Raw genomic sequence first — 20,012 nt, forward strand, 5'->3', positions numbered from 1 at the left:
CACAGGCAGGTCCACTGAAGGTAAGCAGGTCTGGGCCTGGACAAGTTTTTGATGGGAGTCCTTCTACTAGAGGGTCTGTGTGAACCCCATAGCCTGGGTGCAATGACAGGGGACAGGGACAATAAACTGTGGCAGGCTCTGGACCCTCTGAAACCCAGATCTGGATGAATGAGTAAGGAATGAATGAATGAGCGAGTGAGTGATTACTAGCTGTGAAACTGTGTTTTTTAAAAAGACCTGAAGCCCTAGTCAGAAATCTCTCCAGCATAGCTCTGATAAAGCCTGTGCATTAAAGCGCCCCCCTGTGTCTCTGTCAGGTTCACGAGCTGGAGAAGGCACGGCGTGTGCTGGAGGCCCACATTCAGGAGATGAAGACGCAGATGGACGAGCTGGAGGATGAGCTGCAGGCTGCTGAGGACGCTAAGCTCCGTTTGGAGGTGAACCTGCAGGCTCTTAAGGCTCAGTTTGAGAGAGAACTGCAGGGACGAGACGAACAGGGCGAAGAGAAGAGGAGGCAGGTGCTCAAACAGGTGAATCCTCCACACCTGCTCACTCACACATTCACTCACACTTCCATATTCAGTGTCAAATTTAAAATGGCATTCCACTCACATACCCCTGACACATTCAGTATTCAGTACGCAAAATTAATGTTACTGACATGACACTAACTCTTTCACTCACTCAGACCCATTTTCATATTCATTATTTAGTATTCATACACAAGATCACACACCACTCACTCACTCACACATTCACTCATTCACACACTTCCATATTCAGTATTCATACGTCATACTCAAAGTTAATGCCACTCACTCACTCACACTTCCATATTCAGTATTCATAATCAAATTTAAGTTGCCATTCCACTCACATATTCAGTACTCAAAATGAAAGCTACTGACATGACACTTACTCATTCACTCACATAATCATTCACTCGCTCAGGCCCATTTTCATGTTCATTATTAAGTATTCATACACAAGATCACATGGCACTCACTTACTCACATACTTCCATATTCAGTATTCAGTAGTCATACACAACGTCAGTTCCACTCACTCAATCACTCACTCACATAATCACTCACTCAAACACATTTCCCTATTCATTACCTAATAATTCACACACAAAAACACAAGCCATTCACTCACTCACTCAATCACTCACTCACATAATCACACACTCAAACACATTTCCCTATTCATTACTAATAATTCACACACAAAAACACACGCCATTCACTCACTCACTCACTCACTCACACAAAATCATTTACACTCTCAGACACCCACATACACACACACACACACACACACACACAAACACACACACTCACATGCATATCCACTCACGTACATATTATCTTACTCACTTATTTACACACTCACTCAGATTAAGTGAATGTCCCACAAGAGGGAGCTACTGATAACTATGACGTACTGAGGCTGTAAATTCCAGACAACCCACTGATGTTGATGGTTCTGTTTTTTTTTCCCGAACCCTGCGCAGCTGCGGGACATGGAGGCGGAGCTGGAGGATGAGAGAAAGCAGAGGAACTCACTGGCGGCGGCCAGAAAGAAGCTGGAGGGAGATGTGAAGGACCTGGAGGATCAGATGGAAGCCCTGAGCCGCAGCAGAGACGAGGCGGTGAAGCAGCTGCGCAAAACTCAGGTGAGAGGGTGAAGGTCGGGGAGAAGTGTGAAGCAAAGGGTGTTATTCAGGAGGGGGGTCCTCTTTTTTACTGCTGTTACAGTCTGGGGAGTCTTTAAAATAGAAACAGGAGCATGGTCTTCAGCCTCATAAACCTCAGTGAGGTCAGGTGCTGGTGCTGAAGGATTAGATCTGGCCACTCCAGCAGCAGCACTCCAGAGAACACAGTTCCACCGCTCCACAGCCCAGTGCTGTGCCTCTAGAACACACTGGCATTGGGCTCATATGCAGCTGTGCCCCATTTGTTATCATGCTTGTTTGTAGAGATTATACACACTCAACAGCTGACCATGCAGTAGTGGGTGTGAAAGGATTAAACAACACATTTTCACACACACACACACAATCGCACTCACTGGAATAATGGGATATGTTTTCTGACATTGGGGCTTATTTTTGAGTAAATAAACTCTTACTGCATGCGACATGGTGACGCAGCAGATAGTGTCTGGGTGACTGTCTGTGAGGAGTGTGGTGTGTTCTCCCTGTGTCCGCGTGGGTTTCCTCCGGGTGCTCAGATTTCCTCCCACAGTCAAAAATCACATGTTGGTAGGTGGATTGGCGACTCGAAAGTGTCCCTAGGTGTGTGTGTGTGAGTGAATGTGTGTCACCCTATGATGGACTGGCACCCCCTCCGGAGTGAATGAATTCTCACTGCTCAGATAAACAGCTGTTTAAATGTAATTTTCTGAGGTGTATAAGACTTTTGCATCTGACGTGGTTGTGTTTGTCTCAGGCTCAGATGAAGGACTCCCAGAGAGAACTAGAGGACACCCGCAATGCCCACAAGGAGGCACTCTCCAATGCTAGAGAAACTGACCGGAGGGCCAAGGCTTTGGAGGCTGACATCATTCACTTACAGGAGGTAGAATACTTTAAACTGAACTCAGTACATATCACAGTCCATTCTCTCAGCTCCACTGACCACACAGGAGCACTTTGTAGTTCTGCAATTACAGACTGTATTCCACCTGTTGCTCTGCATACACTGTACTTCAATGGTCAGGACCCCCACAGAGCAAGTATAATGTGAGTGGTGGGTCCTTCCCAGTGCTGCAGTGACACTGACATGGTGTTTGTGGTGGTGGTGGTGGTGGTGGTGTGTGTGTGTGTGTGTGTGTGTGTGTGTGAATTTTCAGTGCACTCAAATAATCCCACGGTGCACTGTAGTAAGTAGAGTACAACTGATGTACCCTAGCTGAGATTGGATACCCATGATACACTGCGTGTCATACAAATCATGCAGTAGAAAAGCCCCATAATACTGCATTTCATAGTGAGTAATGTGGGGAATAGTGAGTAGGGAGTCTTGGGTTATAGACAAACACTATAAGATTTGCAGCCGTACTTAGTTTATTCCCGTTTATTCTCGCCTCTAGGAGCTGAATAAAATCCCTTATTGTAAGATAGTTATCGAGACAGATGTAGCAGGTATCGACATAACATTATAAAAACCACAAAGCGAGAAAGACATTTGAATGCATTTATTTATTAAAACTAGACGAGCACTTGTGGGAACTCTGTTCTTTCTTTCTGTCCAACAGAGTTCAGCCAAGCCTCCAACTCTCCTCTCCTCTAAGCCTCGTCTCTCAGCCTTTTCAGGTGTCTACAGAAGGAAAGAGCAACTCCCTTCTTCTGATTCTCTTTCTTGAGCTCATTCCTGAGCTCCTCTACTTCTTTCCTCTGCCCCTCCACCACCTTCCTCGCATCCTGCAGCTCTTCTTCCATCTGGTGTACTTTCCTCTCCATCTTCTCTCGCTCCACCCTCATGGCTTCATTGAGGCTCTTCGCTGTCTTGAGCATCTGAGCCAAGGATTCTCTGTGTTTGACCCAGAATTTCTCAAGAACAGACTTTTCCCTCTCCACTTCGGCTCGCTTCTGCCTCTCCGTCTCCAGATCCAGCTCCAGCATGGCCCTCTCTTTCTGCCTCGCTTCCTGCAGGTCCTTTATCTGTTTTTCCCATCCCTCCTTCTCCTTCTTCCACTCTGCCTCAAGGCGTGCTCGGGCCTCTCTCTCTCTCTGCAGTTCTCTGAGCAGAGTCTTTCTGGACTTCACTGGTCTCGACAACTGGAGACAACCGAATAACGTCTGCATCAGCTTCATCCTGTGGCCTGAACCTCCAAACACAACAGTCAAAGCAAAACTAGTGTCAGAACACCAGGACATTGCCTTTTATCCCCTACAGTGACATCACAGAGAGTGACATCACACCTGGCAGATGCCATGGGAACAATGTTAATTTTAGCAGTTGATCTTGATTTAGTTTTCGTCCTAGTCTTTTGATTAAAATGTGTAGTAGTTTTAGTCTAGTTTTATTCAATAAAAACTACAAATATTTTAGTCTAATATTAAATAAAAAAAATATTTATAAAATAGCCTAATTTTAGTCATGTTGTTTTAAAGGACAGAGTCACATGGACAGAGTGTAGAATATTAGAGTGTGGTCTGTTTAATGAGTCAGGTGTTGTACACTGAGCTGTAAAAATGGATGCAGGAAACAGGAATAATATCCCAGACTTTAGTCACTCTCATTCATCCATCCAAAACATTCCTGTCATTTATTTTAATTTAATTCCAGGATGAATATGTGCTTTTTATATTATATATATAATTATTATATAATATTGTTTGATGTGTTTCTTTAACCACTTTTCATCAAGTCCAACAGAGCACAGGGTTTCACTCACTATCTCAGTTCACTGCTCACGTTGAGCCCGCGTATATTGAAGCAAATCTGTCTCATCAGACTTTGAAATATTACTACCTTTGATATTTTTTGCACGGAAATTATGCATCTGAGTATAAATGCTCTTGAATTGAACTCGTGATTTTTCAAGAACACGTTTTCATTGTTATTATTCAAGGTTAATAAATTCAGATAAAAGAATTCAAAGGATGAGCAATCGATTCATTGGGATTTTCTCTTTCACCTTAAATGCTGCACTAGTTGCATTCTGTCGCCGCTAGATGGCGAAAAACGAACACAACTTTCATACCGTGGAAAAACTACACGTTTAGCTTCTTTCCGTGGATATTATCTCTTTATTTTCAAAGTGTCACAAAAATCTGAGCCTCATTGAAGGCACAATATAACAGACTATTAATATCCTGAAGATGAAGAAGTTTTACTGTGGAATTTTTGTCATGGCCCTGTGAATATAGAAAGTGACATGATGAATATGTGGAAACATGAACTTTGGAGTAAATGTCCTATGGCATTTATATATTTTTTAATTGTCAGATTATCAAATATCTGAAAGTGATATTACAGAAGGTGGAGTACAAATATAATAAAAACACTGAATGTTGGTGTGTATATTCACAATGTCTGGTTATTTCTAATATTATTATAAATATTTATATAGAAATGTGTGTTTGTAGATTATTTATTTGTTGTAACAATGCTTCTTGGCAATAAATCTCATACCGTTGAAAAGCCTGTTAATTTCCCTTTTCAATGGTGCCACATTTGTAAGGAACATGCATTTGTGGGATGAGCAGTGGAGCTGAGTGTGTGGGTTGCACCCATGAAAAATTTACCAAATCCTCTCGACCAAAGCCATTTACATTGTACAACCTATGTTTATAAGTAATTTCTTCGGTTTTCTTTGTATAAGCTCCATTTCTCAGTGCTGTTCAAATGAAAGTCAAATGTCCATATGTTTAAATATGTTTAAAAAGACAAAGGCTTTCATGGGGTGTTCTAATTTTCACATGACTGTATCCCCACACTTCATGTTTCCACAGATTCTCTCATTATCACATGCTATGTTCACAGGGCCATTACAAAACATTTCCACAGTAAAACATCTTCATCTTCAGGATGTCAACAGTCTGTTATATTGTGTCTTTAGTGAGCCTTTCAGATTTTTGAGACACTTTCATATAAAGAGATAATATCCGCGGAAATAAGCTAAACATGTAGTTTTTCCACGGTATGGAAGTTGTGTTCGTATTTCGCCATCTAGCGGCGACAGAATGCAACTAGTGCAGCATTTAAGGTGAAAAGGAAAATACTAATGAATGGATTGCTCATCCTTTGTATTCCTCTGAATTTTTTAAGTCGTATTTTGCCATCTGAATTTTACGGAGCCCCTAAAGGGACTGGGGGAAAAATAAAAAAACACTATTGATTTTGCGTTCCCTCGCAAATAGTTTTGCATTCACACATCAGGACACTGCAGTTTCCAGGGAAATTCAGCCACTTGAAACAGAGATTATATATGTATTTATTTATCTCTACTAACACACAGTTTCGTTGCCAGTGCGAATCGCTCATACATCTGTAAGGAACTGCCTAACATCAGAGGAAGTTGTGAACAAATGCAAGTCAGAATGCCGTAGCTCCACGTATCTCCATAGTAACAGGTGTATGAGACGTAGGCGACTTCATGAAATAAAGTATAAGTGTGGGCGGCTGGGTTTTTTTTTTTATTTTATTGTTATTGACTGGGGTAGGGGTCAAGCTAAGAATCTTAACGAAAAACCTTTACCAAGCAAAGACTCTCTTAAAAATCCGGTCATTCAATAACAAGATGAAGGGTGTAAGGTAGTGGCTTAACACACAGAGATCTCAGGACACACTGCAGACTGATTTTTACAGAGACGTGGCTCAGCGCGATGACTCCAGACATGGCTGTGGAGCTCATAAGCCGGTCGCTACACCATGCATTTCGTTTTATCTGGGAATTCTGTTTTTTAAAGCTGCAGTAAAAAGGATACCATTTTCTGCCAGAAACGTTTACACACATACACCCATTACTCCAATACACTACCAATAGCTACACATTTATTCAGGTGTTCACTGTCCATTCTCTCCCACTGTTTGGAAACTGTGTTCATTGTCTGTATCTCTGTACTGTTCACGTAACCTTTGTCCATGCGCTTGCACATTAAATTCTCTCATCCTCATTTCATAGCAGTTAACAACACAGCAACAAACATTTCAGTTGGTGCTCCCCAATAACATATCCATGTTTTCTGCTCAGAAGAGATGCTATGTCTTTATATTTCAGTCCAAGATTAAAGTAAAATTCAACGAGCTGCTCCATAGTTCACCTGACACGCACAGCGTGGCAACGCAAAATCAATAGGGTTTTTTATTTTCCCCCCAGTCCCTTTAGGGGCAGAATTTGGCCTATCGAATTTGAGCCACTTCTCCATCACAGGCTTAACCAGGTAATAACAGCCCCAGTGAACCCATGTGTGTTTGTTTGTGAAGGAGCTGTCTGTGGCTGAAAGAGCTCGGAAACAGGCTGAAACTGAGAGGGATGAGCTGGCGGAGGAACTGGCCAACAGCCCCGGGAAGTGAGACACTATTCAACTCTTTCATTAAAGCTAGTTAATAATTAATCTGTGTCAGTGATTTTGACACCAGCAGCACAGTCTTCATACGAACACCCACCACCCGATACACTGTGGGTTTGGGTTGAGTTGGGGTGAATCTTGATGGGCTGAGTTAGGCTGGGCTGGGTTGAGTTGAGCTGAGTTTAGTTGAGTTGGATTTGTTTGAGTGGAAATTAGTTGGGTTGAGTTGGGTAGAGTAGGGTAGGGTGGAGATTGGTTGGGTTGAGTCGAGTTGGGTAGGGCTTAGTTGTGTAGGTTTCAGTTGAGCTGAGTTGTGTTGGGTGGGGTGGAGTTGAGTTGGGCTAAGCTGAGTTGGGTAGGACTGGGTTGGTTTGAGGTCAGGTGAGTTGAACTGAGCTGAGTTGAGTTATGTTGAGTAGGGTTGGGTAGAGTAGGGATGAGTTGTGTTGGGTAAGGCTCAGTAGGGCTGAGTTGATTAAGGTTGAGTTGGGTTGGCTGAGTTGAGTTGGTTAAGGCTGAGTTGATTTGGGTTGGGCTGAGTTGAGTTGAGTAGGGTTGAGCTGGTTAAGGCTGAGTAGGACTGAGTTGGGTTGGATTGAGCTGTACTCTGAGGCTGACGCTGTATTTTTTTTGCTGTCACCGTCAGGTCTTTGTCGTCAGAGGAGAAGCGACGCCTGGAGGCAAGGATCTCTCACCTGGAGGAGGAGCTGGAGGAGGAGCAGAGCAACATTGAGTCACTCAACGAGAGGCTGAGGAGGAGTGTGCAGCAGGTACAGCACACCTTCCAGTTCAGGGCAATATTTACAGCAATGGCTTAGAGACACTGTATTCAAACTGGAAACAGTGACCTGTAACTCAGAGAAAATCTCCTTTTGGATAAAAAAAAATCATTCATTAATTAAATAACTTTTCCCAAATTTTCACTCAGTTATCAGTCGTCACCTGTTAATAACTATATATAGCTAGCACTGTGAGAGCAGAGATGGGGTGTGATCCTATATATTTGTTGTGTTTAAGTGGGAACGGCTGCCCATGAGTGTTCTCAAAAAGAGCCACTGCTGTAACTATAGAAAGGTAAAAGAACTGCCCCGGTTCCTCACTGCTGCTGTGTTGTCCAGGTGGACCAGCAGAGTGGAGAGCTGCAGGCTGAACGAAGTGCTGCTCAGCGCAGCGAGACACTCCGACAGCAGCTGGAGAAACAAAACAAGGAGCTGAAAACCAAGCTGCAGGAGGCAGATGGACAGGCCAAGTCCAAACTAAAGACCTTCATCGCTACCCTGGAGGCCAAAGTACACCAGCTGGAGGAGCAGCTGGAGCACGAGAGCAAGTGAGAGACTGGACACTGCTGTGGATCTCCTGGATCACCTCTGTCCAATTTAATGCACAGCTATAGTATACCAATGTGTTTCTTTTATATTAATCTATTTTCTTTATCAATTATTTAATAATTTTAGAGAATACATTAAATCAAACGTATGTAATGTGAAAAGGTTTACAAAACTTAACTTTCCCACCCACACCCCCTCCCTCTGTGGCACCCACGCCCAGTGGCTAGTTAGTGGCAGTAGTACAGTGTGCTATTACGAGCGCAGTATGAACTGTTTGGGGTGTGTGTGTGTGTGTCAGGGAGAGACAAGCGGCTGCCAAAATTCTGCGCCAGAAAGACAAGAAGCTGAAGGATCTGACCATCCAGATGGAGGACGAGCACAAGCAGGCAGAGCAATACAAAGACCAGGTAAAACACTCACCACGCTCTCACTCACCTAGTCACTCACACACTCACCCAGTCACTCACACACACACCGAGTTAGAACAGAGCTGGACATATCGGCTGTGTGTTATCATTCTTCCCACGCTCACCCAGAAACATAAACAGCGCCCCCAACAGGACAGAAGACCTTGTGCATAATTTCTACAGTGATAGGACACGTGGAGCATACAGAGAGCTCTGATTCTGCTCTGACTTATTTCACTCAGCGCAGCCTGAACATGCACACGCTGTGAACATCAGCAGAGCTACGCCAGGAGAAAAAGCTAACAGTGCCTATATGTTTGCACCTGCCACTGTTATTGCCACTAGGGAGCTCGCTGAAAGAGTCTTGGTTCTGCTGTTTATTGTGATGTATCATGTCTATAATTTAACCCTTTTCTGACACACAGTGGTCTATGTGTTCTGGTTCTGTGCTAATTTTCCATGAAGCTCTGTGTGACGGTCATTGCTCTGCGTTGCAGGCGGAGAAGGCCAACACTCGAGTGAAGCAGTTGAAGCGAGCTGTGGAGGAGAGTGAGGAAGAGTCTCAGCGAGCCTCGGCTGCCCGCAGGAAGCTGCAGAGGGAACTGGAGGAGGCGTCGGAGGCTAACGATGCCCTGATCAGAGAGGTGTCCTCCCTCAAGAGCAAACTCAGGTTGTTCTGCAGTGAGCCCTTTCTGTGATGTATGTAATGCATGCTTTCACTCTACTAACCCGTTATACCCCATAAATCCCCATTATCTTCATTAAACCCACAAAACACCCTACTAACACCACAATTATATAACCCAGTAACTGGATAAATATACTGCCTGCTTTTTCCATCACCTGATGTCCTGTAGTGAGTGGAGCACTTCTGAAAACATCCCATTTACACAGTCAGCTTCTCCCCAAACCCAAATGTAGCTGACTGTTCTCCTTTTTTAGTTTAACACTGGAGCTATGAGGCTAATGTTGCTAACCCATACTCCACCAGTGAACTGTGTTTAGAGTTACAAGCCTCCCATTCTTTTCTCAAATATTGACTTATGCCTTCTGAAGCAGGTCTGGGTTTAATTTTGAGCCTCATAGATCCAGAATTAAAAGCAAAGAAGTGATGTTAACACTAAAGAAGTAGCTGCAGACTCCATGAATAATAAGAATAATATTAATAAAAAGGAAATGTGATGTTTCCCCAGACATTGCCTTGAACAATGTTAATCCTAACCGTATCGATTCAACGTTCAGCATCTTTAGCCTGTTCCCCTGTGTTCCCTTCTCTCCCCAGACGAGGAAACGACACCACCTCCTTTAGCCCCTCCCCCCGGCGGGCTGTGGGCGGAGCACGCCGGAGTCTGAAGGTAAACGCTGCGATTCCTGAGGAGGGCGGAGCTTCAGAACCTGTGGAACCTCAGACAGAACCAATCAACGGAGAGCAGGACGATCTGCAGTGAACACCACTCCCCCCCACCCAAGACAGGGACTGGACACGGCCAGCAGGGGGCAGAAACAGACCCGAGCTATCAAATAGCACATACACAAAAATATCACATTCAAATTTAAATGTAATTATTGTGACTCTGACTTCAACAATCAGTCCAACCTCCACTCAGGACCAGAACCTGATGAGAGCAGGAAACACAATTCGAAACAGAACCAGGTCCAATTTTCCGAGGTCTGCGAATAGAACCTGATTCGGTTAAATTGAGCTTCTAGAACCAAGAGAACCTGGTTAAACTAAAGAACGATGATGGCAACTGAAAACTTGGAACATCTTTCTCGACTTTCATAAGTAAATAACAGCTTTAAACCGTCTTCAATCATGAGAACAGTGTTATATGAGTAATTTGGGGTTCAATTTAAAACTGTGTTAATTGGGGCCCATGGGTGGGAGCACTGTGTGAGATCGGGGGAGATTCACAGTTTATTTGTTCAGTATCCTTTCTAAGAACATTACATTGCTGTCCAGTGAAAAACGTGTGTCTCTGTGTTTGTGGATGTGTAGTTTACTACATCATTTGAACACAGCAGCTGTCCTTCACACTGTGAAAATTTCAAAATGAATGAACCAATAGAAATGCTCCAAAATTACTCTGAATTGAATCTTTTTACATTGACTGCCATTGAAAGTTAAGGTATTTTCCCTTCTCTTGCAAAGTTACTAATTTGGAGATGCATGTTTTTCTTTGGAAAGACGCGAGAAATGAAATGAAACACAGTTGGTTGCTAATCCTTGGTTCTAAATAATGGTTTTAGGGTTTAGATGCTCACATTTCAAAAGGACGTTTTCCTTTAATTCATCTCCTGATGTTGTGAAAAACACTGGTCAGTTTTTGTTCTGTGTCCCGTTTCTGGTCCCTGTTCACACCCTCCTCCAGTCTCACTGCTGATCTTCCTTCAGGAAAAGCTTGGGACCCGCTGCAGTTTCTTTGTTTCTAGCTCAAATATTAACAATCCCCAAAATTCCTCTTCAAACAAAAGTCACTGAATATTCCTCTAAGGGCTCTGTGCGTCTCTCTGCTCTTCTGCTGCTTTTACTCTTACTCTGAATATTAAACACAGGGATTTTCTGAATCTGTTTTGAAGAATGTTTCTGGGTGACTGTGATGTAATTCTGATGTTAATTTATTGATGATAATTATTATTCAGCACATTGCACCTTTTATTCAGTTCTATTAAAGTCTTTTTATCTTCACAACACAGTGGCTTTCTGGTTTTATTCTTTCAGCTCTGGGCGGTTAATAAAGATTATTACTGGGTAATAAGAGCTGGGTTCTCACAGGGGTGACCAGACTGGCGTGTAATATAGATTTATTTTTGTTTTAATTACTTGTACCCTATTTATTCCTCAGTTTTTCCACTGCCAATTCCTCCTAATTACTCAGAGACATAGAAAGCTTCACCACATTTTCCCAAACTCCTGCAAACTCTGAGGTGTGAATTAAAGCACAAAATCAATTAAGGCATTCAAATGCATGTCCCAATCCTGTTTTCTGATGCCTTACATCCTTTTATTCACCGTCCCAAGAGGGCCTTAGTGTTCACCTCCAAGCATGTTGAATTTTAGTGATGTTGGAGGAAGCTTGTGATAACCTTCACACTCCACACGTGGTAGCACTGTGAGATAAGGAGAAAGATGGAGGACAGGAGGGACTGGCCAGGACTATGGCACAACAATGGGCACCTAAGATTGCATCTAGAATATTATAAAAGTATAATACACTAAGATACACACTCTAGAAAATACTGTTTGTCTTTGTTATTGCTTAATGAAGTAACGAGCAGATAAAACCTTACAACACTAAACCGCACCCCCAATAGTAATACTCCATATCTGCAGTTTCAGGAAAATGTTACTAGGACCCTGTGTCTCCTCGGCACTGCCCTCTAGTGGGCGTCAAAGTGGATGACGAATATTAACTTCTCTCTACTTATTTTTAAAGGCATATTTCACCAAAATACAACTTTTTTTCTTTAAGTTCAGCTTAATCAGATCTAAATCGGATTAGACTTTGAGGCCTAAAACATATTTGATATAAACTATAACAACCAACCAGATTCAACAAGTATGTTCTAAATCCGCCCACCCACACACATGCAAACACTGACCAACTGTCATTCATCTGTTCCATATCCTGTTCTGAGGTTACACCCTCCAGCTCAACACTGAAGTGTCATCAATAGTTTTGACAACAGAATGCATTATCCCAGCTAACACACCCATATGGGGTCTGTATGTGCAGCTCAGTTAAAGGGGATATCAATGATTGTTGAAAAACAATGATTTTTTTGGTTTGTTTATTCATTTGTAACTCGTGTTGTTTAGTTTTGTAGCGCTGCTGGTAATGCAACTAGTCGTCTCCCGAGTTTGGAAATATTTCCACTTTAAGAAATCCCAAACAACAAAAGTAAGTCAGTGTTACCCACCTATGGAGGAGGAATAGAGCAATACCCTCATCTCAGTTTGTGTTTTTCAACGATTGAAGACTTTTCATTGTCTAAAAACATCTAGATGCCGTTTCCCTGCATCTGTACATGCTGACCCCATGAATAGATGCCCTCCAGAGTCAGTGATGGGCCCAGGACGGGTTGAAAATAGGATCAATCTGAGCTGTTCCCAACTGTATGTACCCACCCACCTGCCTAGATCCCAGCCTGCCCATGTTGAACCGACAACGGGCCTCCTGACAGAGAGCTGACTGGGATTTTACTCGTGTATTCTGTAAACACCAGTTTGAATCAGACAAAAACTCAGAGCTGGGGTTGTCAGCAGCAGGTTTATCTTTCAGCTTGACCCACACACAAAAACCAAGACCCCTATATAATCTGGACCACAAGGACGACTTTAGTGAAGTTATTGCTTCCACAAGCCCCTGAGATGACCGTGCTTAAACTCTATGTGCTCCAAGTTCCTCTACGGCTCCTACATCGTTAGTACCTACCTCTAAACAAAGTAGAAATCAGCGCCTCTCCACCTCCTTTTTACGCTCCCAATTTTAACATAAAACACGAGTACCCTTCACTGAAGTAGTTAAATCTCCTCAAAACTTGAGCTTGAGAACAAACAAAGAGACAGGTGTAGTGGAGTATGGATCGAATAGAGAAATGAAAAACTCTCTACTCTAATAAGGATTGTGTTTGTAACAGAACCCACATTCCACAGGATTTTGTGTGTGCGTACAAACTCTCATCAAAGACTGAGCAGGACACTTTCCCGTGACCCCCCTCTGTCGTCTTCAGAAATGGAAAGATAACAAACCCATTTTATGATGCTGTTAGACCAAAAGAAGTACAAACAAAGTGGTGAAAACCAGAGTTAAAAGGACTATTTATGGCCGTGGCGCCTAAACGACGGAAACGTTATCTCCGGCCTACTAAACAGACGGCCCCAGATGGTAAAACTGACTGAACTCGGGTTGACCTCCCGGTAACCATCCGCACAGGACGAACAGCATGGACCAACAGCGACCCCAAGTGCACATTGGCGAAACCACGTCTCGCCTGAGGTCGCCTGGATACATAATAGAAATAATCAAATTCTGATAAATATGTGTACGCGATATGTATGAATGTCACTCTTTGTGTCCTCGGACGAACGTCTACCAACCAATGAAGTGATGTGTATTACTGTTTCAATCATGAAAGAAAGTTCCTGTCTCTAACTAAGAAAACGAATTAATATCTTCTAACGTAATATTGTAGTGGTATGTGATCATGACGTACCCAAAATAAAAGTATATGTAGATGTTTGATATTGATAATCTAGGACACATATTATGCTATAGCACAAGTATGTATAAGTACATTTCTATAATATTCAATTGTGTGTAGCTCTCTCTCCCTTTCTCTCTCTGAAACGTGAAGCAAGTCACGTGAGCCTCGGACCCCGGATCCAATCCAAGGAAGGACACCTCCCAATAGGGCGTGACCGCGCTACCTTTGAAAAGAGGGTGCCGACTCATTCTCGCTCTCTCTGCTCTACTCTTACTTCTGAACTCTCTTGCACTCTTGACTTTCGAACTCTGTTTCACGCGTTCTCACGCGCTCCATCTTACGCACTCTCTCTAATTTTCAACCTCTCCAAGCGAGACGTTTTTCTCTTCCTTACGCCGATGAACAAAGACTTTAAAGTACCTCGCTCAGCTCCCAGGAGACGTCTTGCGGTAGCTAGAGTGTGACAGAATTTTAACCAGCCAGTAATTCTGAATAATCCTTTGTTCTTTTTATTGTGTTTATGTTTTATCGCCCAACCTAAGTTTAATCTCACGAGTGATCAAAGCAGGTGAAACTTATTCGTGGCCAAAATAAGATATCACCCCTTTAGATTAGTTGATAGCGGATATATTAGCGTTATAAACCGACTTCTGAGGGCACAGCTCCTGGAGACTCGACTGACGAGCTAACCACTCTGAGAAGCCACCCCACTCAGGGGAAAGACCAGCCAGGCCTGCAATCCTCCACAAAAAGGGAACTCCTGATCGACGTCGCCCCGTCTAAGGCCGAGTGTGTCTGACTCAACCTGGAAGGAATCTCCTTCCCAGCGGGCCTACCTTCAATGACGCGGGGAGGACAAGAAGCAACCCCTAGAGCACGGAGATCAAAACAGCGGGACTCGACGGCTCGGTGAAAACGGCAAAAAGAGTAAGCAAGCCAAAATTCATTCACTCTCCAGAAGCTGGTGCCGAATTAAGTCCCTTGATAAATTTATACATTAAGTAAAACCTCAGTTAGCAATACATTAGTCACAAGTCCTAGTGCCTAGCTTATCTTTAAATTCGAATTGGCTTCTCCTGCTTTGATGCCGTGAGATTTTGAGATTGTGTAAGTAAATATTCTTTTTGTTAATAAATATCTCCATTATTTGAAATCACAGTGTGTGGAGTATGTTCATTCTCCAGGTCAAACGTCTGAAGATCCTGAAGAACTCACTTTGCTTGGCCATTATTCATTCTCAAACTAATTATTAACGTTTTAATTACTTAAGCCAATTATAAAATGTTAATTATTATCATTAGTCAAATATCAGTAATCATAAGAGTTTGAATAAGGTCAATGCTACAAACACAATATATAAATATATATAAAATATATATTTATATCACGGTGTATATACAACATACACTACACAGGCCACGGTTTAACAACCCCTCAGAACAGGAGTGCTGACCCTGGATCAGTGCTCTTACTCTGAGACGCTTCAGGAACACAGGCCGGTGAATGCAGAAGCCCTTCAGGGCCGCAGTCATATATCTGAGATGTCAGAAATTTGTGTGTGCTGATGGAAAGAAGTGACAGGGTTTCTCTAGTCTGAACTCCCACCTGTAACTTCACTGAAGGGGAGGTTAAAGCGGGACTACAGACACTATTTAAATGTAGTTTTCTATGACGTCAAATTGGGGACAAATGTTCTGAGGATATTAAAAAAAATAAATAAGTTTTTAAAAAAGCAAAATCCATTACCAAGAAATCAATGTGTAAACGACGACTTCTAGTGGCAGTAAAGGGTCTGGGGGTCCAAAAGAGGTGCTCTCTCCTCTGTCTGTGAAGATCGTGGTGTGTCCTTTTTGTGTCTGTGTGGGTTTCCTCCAGAGAATGAATGAATGAATCTATGGAACAATCGTCTCTTTTCCTCAGTAGCACACAAATCTCTCGGTCTCTTTCTCGTTGTAGTCTGACTTGAGGGCGGGATCTAGTCAACCATTGGCTGCTGAAGATGTGACATGGCCTGCCAGTAGCAGCTTCATTGTTCCTGGAACATTAAAACTCTTTGTTAAAGCAGCATGATCACACAGATTATCTGTATCTGTATAGAGGTGTCTGGATATTGTTCTGTGGGCGGGAACCACCTATTGCTTTGAGTCATCAATTATCTGTTCAGCAGCCAATGACAGGCTGGATCCTGCCCTCAATTCAATTCAGAGCCAAATCTCAAAACTTTGGGATCATCCCTTGGTTCTATATCATTGTTTGGTTTTCAGAACATTTGGAGCTGATGATGCAAAAGTTTTCCTCCAGAAATGATATCAGTTCAGATGTTGTCTGAAGTTTTCTTCTGTAGATTTACTTTGGAGCTACAACACTGTGGAAATTAGTTCTTAAAGCAACACTTTAACATTTTAGCTTAAAATGACAGCTTCAAAATCATTGTGATGCTCCACTGAGATTTAAGAAGGAAACAGGGCCTCTGTGGTTGCTAAAAACTTTTAGAAGAGGGTAGAATAGGACCCTTTCCCCTTTCCTAACCCTCAGGTTCAGGACAGTGCTGTAAAAATTAATTACACTCTGGAACTGTAGGGGGAGCTCAGGAGCAAAATACCTAGCATTACCTAGTGTTGCTTTAAAATAGCAACCAGACACTGTCTCCACTGATTCTTCTCTACATCAGGAGAGAAATGGTAGACTGACACCTAGTGGCCTGGATGTGTCGGATACTGTATGAAACATATTTGATTTTTTTTGGTAGTAAAATTAATTGACTGTTTCTTTTGTTTTGCACACAAACTGCATCATGCTAAATAGTGAACACGCTTCTCTACATCAGCTTCGTAGCTCCAGTGTAAAACCTCAGACACCCTCCACGTCCTGGCTGACCAAACACATCTGGGAGAAAGAGGAGGGAAAGGTGTAGATGTGTGATGTTAATATAAGTCTGGACTGTTCCTCTGACCTGGCTGCAGTCAGGTTCATTAAGGCACAAGATTGTGGTCATGTTACAGAAGGCAAAAATAAAGTAAACACTTTGGTAACACTTTACTGTAGGTGTATATTTATAAAGCTACAGAAAGATTTCATAACCACAGACACAAACATTCATTAACGGAACTCTAGGTAGTATTTTTACCTTAAAATTACAGCTTCAAAAATCATTGTGATGCTCCACTGAGCTGTAACAGGGAGAACAGAGTCTCTGTCGTTGCTACTCGGGGCTCAGCACTGGAGAAACAGCATTAGATAAGGTTTGGAGGAGGGTTAAATAGCTGTTTTTATGAAAAACTCTTGTTGGACTAAGCCTCCACAGATGTCTACATAGGTGCATGTCAGTTGTCGTAAAGCCTCATGTAGGAGTCATGTAGCTTTACGAACATCTACAGTAAAGTGTTAGCACAAGAGAAAAACCTCTTTGAAATCAAATGTTAGCTGTAAATTCTTAAAACAAAGGAGGCAACGGAGTCATTACCGTGTCAGTAATGAAGTCCAGGTCAGCCACAAAGACAACAAAATAACACACACATATATATAATACACACTCCCCTGAAAAAAAAAAAACCCAGGCTGTTCCCAGAATGGCAAAACATTAAAGAGATAGTTGAAGATACTGGTGAATAATCAATAAATGAGTGTAAAGTCCAAACGCAGTTGATCAGCTAAGAAGAGCTTGGAGACAGAATTTTGCTGCATTAGTTTAGAACAAAAGCTGTGAAGCTCCTGTTGCTAACAAATACAGGAAGTCAATAGTCACCCAAATAGCCCTACCCTGTGCCCAAAATGGATCTATATTCACCATTCCCTATATTACTCATTATATAGTGCACTATTATAGGGAACTGAATGATTTCAAACACTACCTCATGTGGGTTTTCACCAAACAACGCAGTGGATTATGGGTAATCTGATATATTACTGTACATGGGTTGTGCTGTACTCTTTGCAGTGCATTGTGGGATTGTTTGAGTGCACTGAAAATTGTCCACTTAGGGCACAGTTTCGGACATAGTTCTAGACTTTTGAAGAGGTTCAAATGCCCCTTGGATCGGTGGCTGACGAAAGAATCCAGCTAGACAATTTGAAAAGAGCTGGACTACGCAACAAGGAAGGAACAAACTCTACTGATCTGTCTGAACTGATGACGGAGCTGTGTTCAGTCCCAAACAAGAACACGCCAATACACCATGAGTAAACACAGCTTAACGCTACCTTTGCCATTGAGGTTTCCAAAGCCCGCTGTTGCCGTTAAGAGACGGTGTTTTGAGACGTTGTTCTGACAAGAGTGAGTCGAGTCTGAGACCTTCATATACTGAGACCTGGATATACTTTAAAGGCAGTTTAGGTGATGTATTTTTTATTTTTTGCAGGAGACAGCTGGTCCCTTTGATAGGCCACTGATTCCACCAGCTGTATTCTGATTGGCTGTCTGAACGTGCTCGCTTACACACTTCTGTGCCTTGTTTTATTCAGTCCATCACTGCAGTGTCTGTGGCTAAATCTCCTTCCATTAATATAGAATACTGCAGGAGCGAGCCTGTAAGTGGTTGTTTTGTGAGAGTCAAATATCCTTTCCTGTTGAGAACAAGCCTGTTTACTCCAAATGCAAGGTGCCCAGCAATGAGGAGCAAGGAGCAAAAAGCGCTTTTTATTTTTTTGGGTCATTTTCACTTTCTTCTCTGTCCTCTTTTTTTTCTCCATTTTAACTCAGTTTTCTAAGGTTTTCTCAGTTTTGCTGTCTAACCTTGTCTTTGCGCGCTCACATAAACGTGGGTGTAGCGCTGTGATTGGACAGACCCAGACGAGGGGGCGTCTAAAGTCTCTGCACTTAATGTTGAAAGCGGAGCCGAATCAGAACCACTCGTTTTGTCCCATGTTTTATGACTCTCACAAAACAACCACTTACAGGCTCGCTCCTGACTGGGTCGTCTTGTTTCGCAGTGTGTGGGTTGGTGGTCTTCAGATTCTCACATTCATTCATTCATTCATTCTCTTTAACCTTTATCCAGTTCGCGGTGGGTCCAGAGCCTACCTGGAATCAGATTCTTACATCAATGAGCTACATAAACTAAAAAAAGATTTTAATAAAGCCCTTTAACATTTTGCCATTTTGAGAGTTTGCGAAGGAGCGCACTTGAACACACAGCAGCTTCAGTTCCCAAATAGTTTGTCCACCTTAAATGAGTCCTACAGGTTTCCAGTCCTGCAGAAAGTAACAAAACATTTCTACCTGTTCATGAAGTACAGCGGAGGCATTTGGTCATTGTCAGTTTAAAAAAAATCAGTGGAATTACATGTGGTTGGATAGCATAGTGGATAAGATCTCTACCCTAAAACAACAGATTGGGGTTCAAATCCCAGCTTGGACAGGAACACCGCTGATGACCACAGTTTAGAGGAAGTCGTGCTCTGCTTTGTGTGAGCCTAAGGAGGGTCCTGCATGAGGTTTCAGTGTCAGACATTTTAAGGAAGATTTGGGAGAGAAGTGTTTAATTGCTGCATATAATTCCAGTTCCAAACTAAAAATATTCCAATTTGGAAAACAAACATGTCTCTCCAGAAGATCTTATCTCAGTCTGTCAATGTCATACATGAGTCTCCCCAACTGGTCAAACACACTGATGTGTTTTTCTGCCAATGTTTTGTTACAGCGAGGAAATTTTAAAACTATACATTTCAACATGTTTTTTCCAGATATTTTCATTTCTGGCATACAGGGTCTCTGTTCAATTTGAAGAAGTTTTTTTTTTTTAGGCAAACACTACAGGACTCCCACTGTGCATCAGCGCTGTCACTGCTGTGATTAATCTGTAGAAGCTCAGGACACTTCCTCTTTCCCTGGTCTTCAGTAAACTCTCATAAACACTTATAAAGCCTCCCCTCATCTTTGGCCTCATCATAAAGGCATAAATCTGCAGGAACACACAAAAAAAACAAACGAATAAAAAGTCAGAACCATTATGACCAGACAGAAGAACATCTAAGCAGACTCGTGTTAGCTCGAGACCAGTGTTAAAGAGAGACTCAGCGTATAAAAATAGGCTGTAAATATATACA

The 20,012-nt window shown here is 42.5% G+C and overlaps 1 protein-coding gene across 3 annotated transcripts in view; it reads left to right on the forward strand.

The window, feature by feature from the left end:
* LOC136665354 (myosin-11-like) overlaps positions 1-11,431 on the forward strand; it is a 38,994-nt gene extending 27,563 nt beyond the window's left edge. Inside the window, exons 35-43 of one of the 3 annotated variants that reach the window (XM_066642936.1) lie at positions 318-530; positions 1,517-1,678; positions 2,454-2,582; positions 6,939-7,024; positions 7,671-7,794; positions 8,143-8,351; positions 8,651-8,759; positions 9,257-9,429; positions 10,042-11,431. In XM_066642936.1, the coding sequence (XP_066499033.1) occupies positions 318-530; positions 1,517-1,678; positions 2,454-2,582; positions 6,939-7,024; positions 7,671-7,794; positions 8,143-8,351; positions 8,651-8,759; positions 9,257-9,429; positions 10,042-10,207 (1,371 nt within the window). In that variant the 3' untranslated portion in view covers positions 10,208-11,431. Of the gene's footprint in view, positions 1-317; positions 531-1,516; positions 1,679-2,453; positions 2,583-3,261; positions 3,389-6,938; positions 7,025-7,670; positions 7,795-8,142; positions 8,352-8,650; positions 8,760-9,256; positions 9,459-10,041 lie in introns of those variants that run through there. The other 2 variants (XM_066642937.1, XM_066642938.1) reach the window with 2 other exon arrangements.
* The last annotated feature ends 8,581 nt before the right edge of the window (positions 11,432-20,012 follow it).

The sequence above is a fragment of the Hoplias malabaricus genome, chromosome 13 (genome assembly GCF_029633855.1).
Source record: "Hoplias malabaricus isolate fHopMal1 chromosome 13, fHopMal1.hap1, whole genome shotgun sequence".
Classification (NCBI taxonomy): domain Eukaryota; kingdom Metazoa; phylum Chordata; class Actinopteri; order Characiformes; family Erythrinidae; genus Hoplias; species Hoplias malabaricus.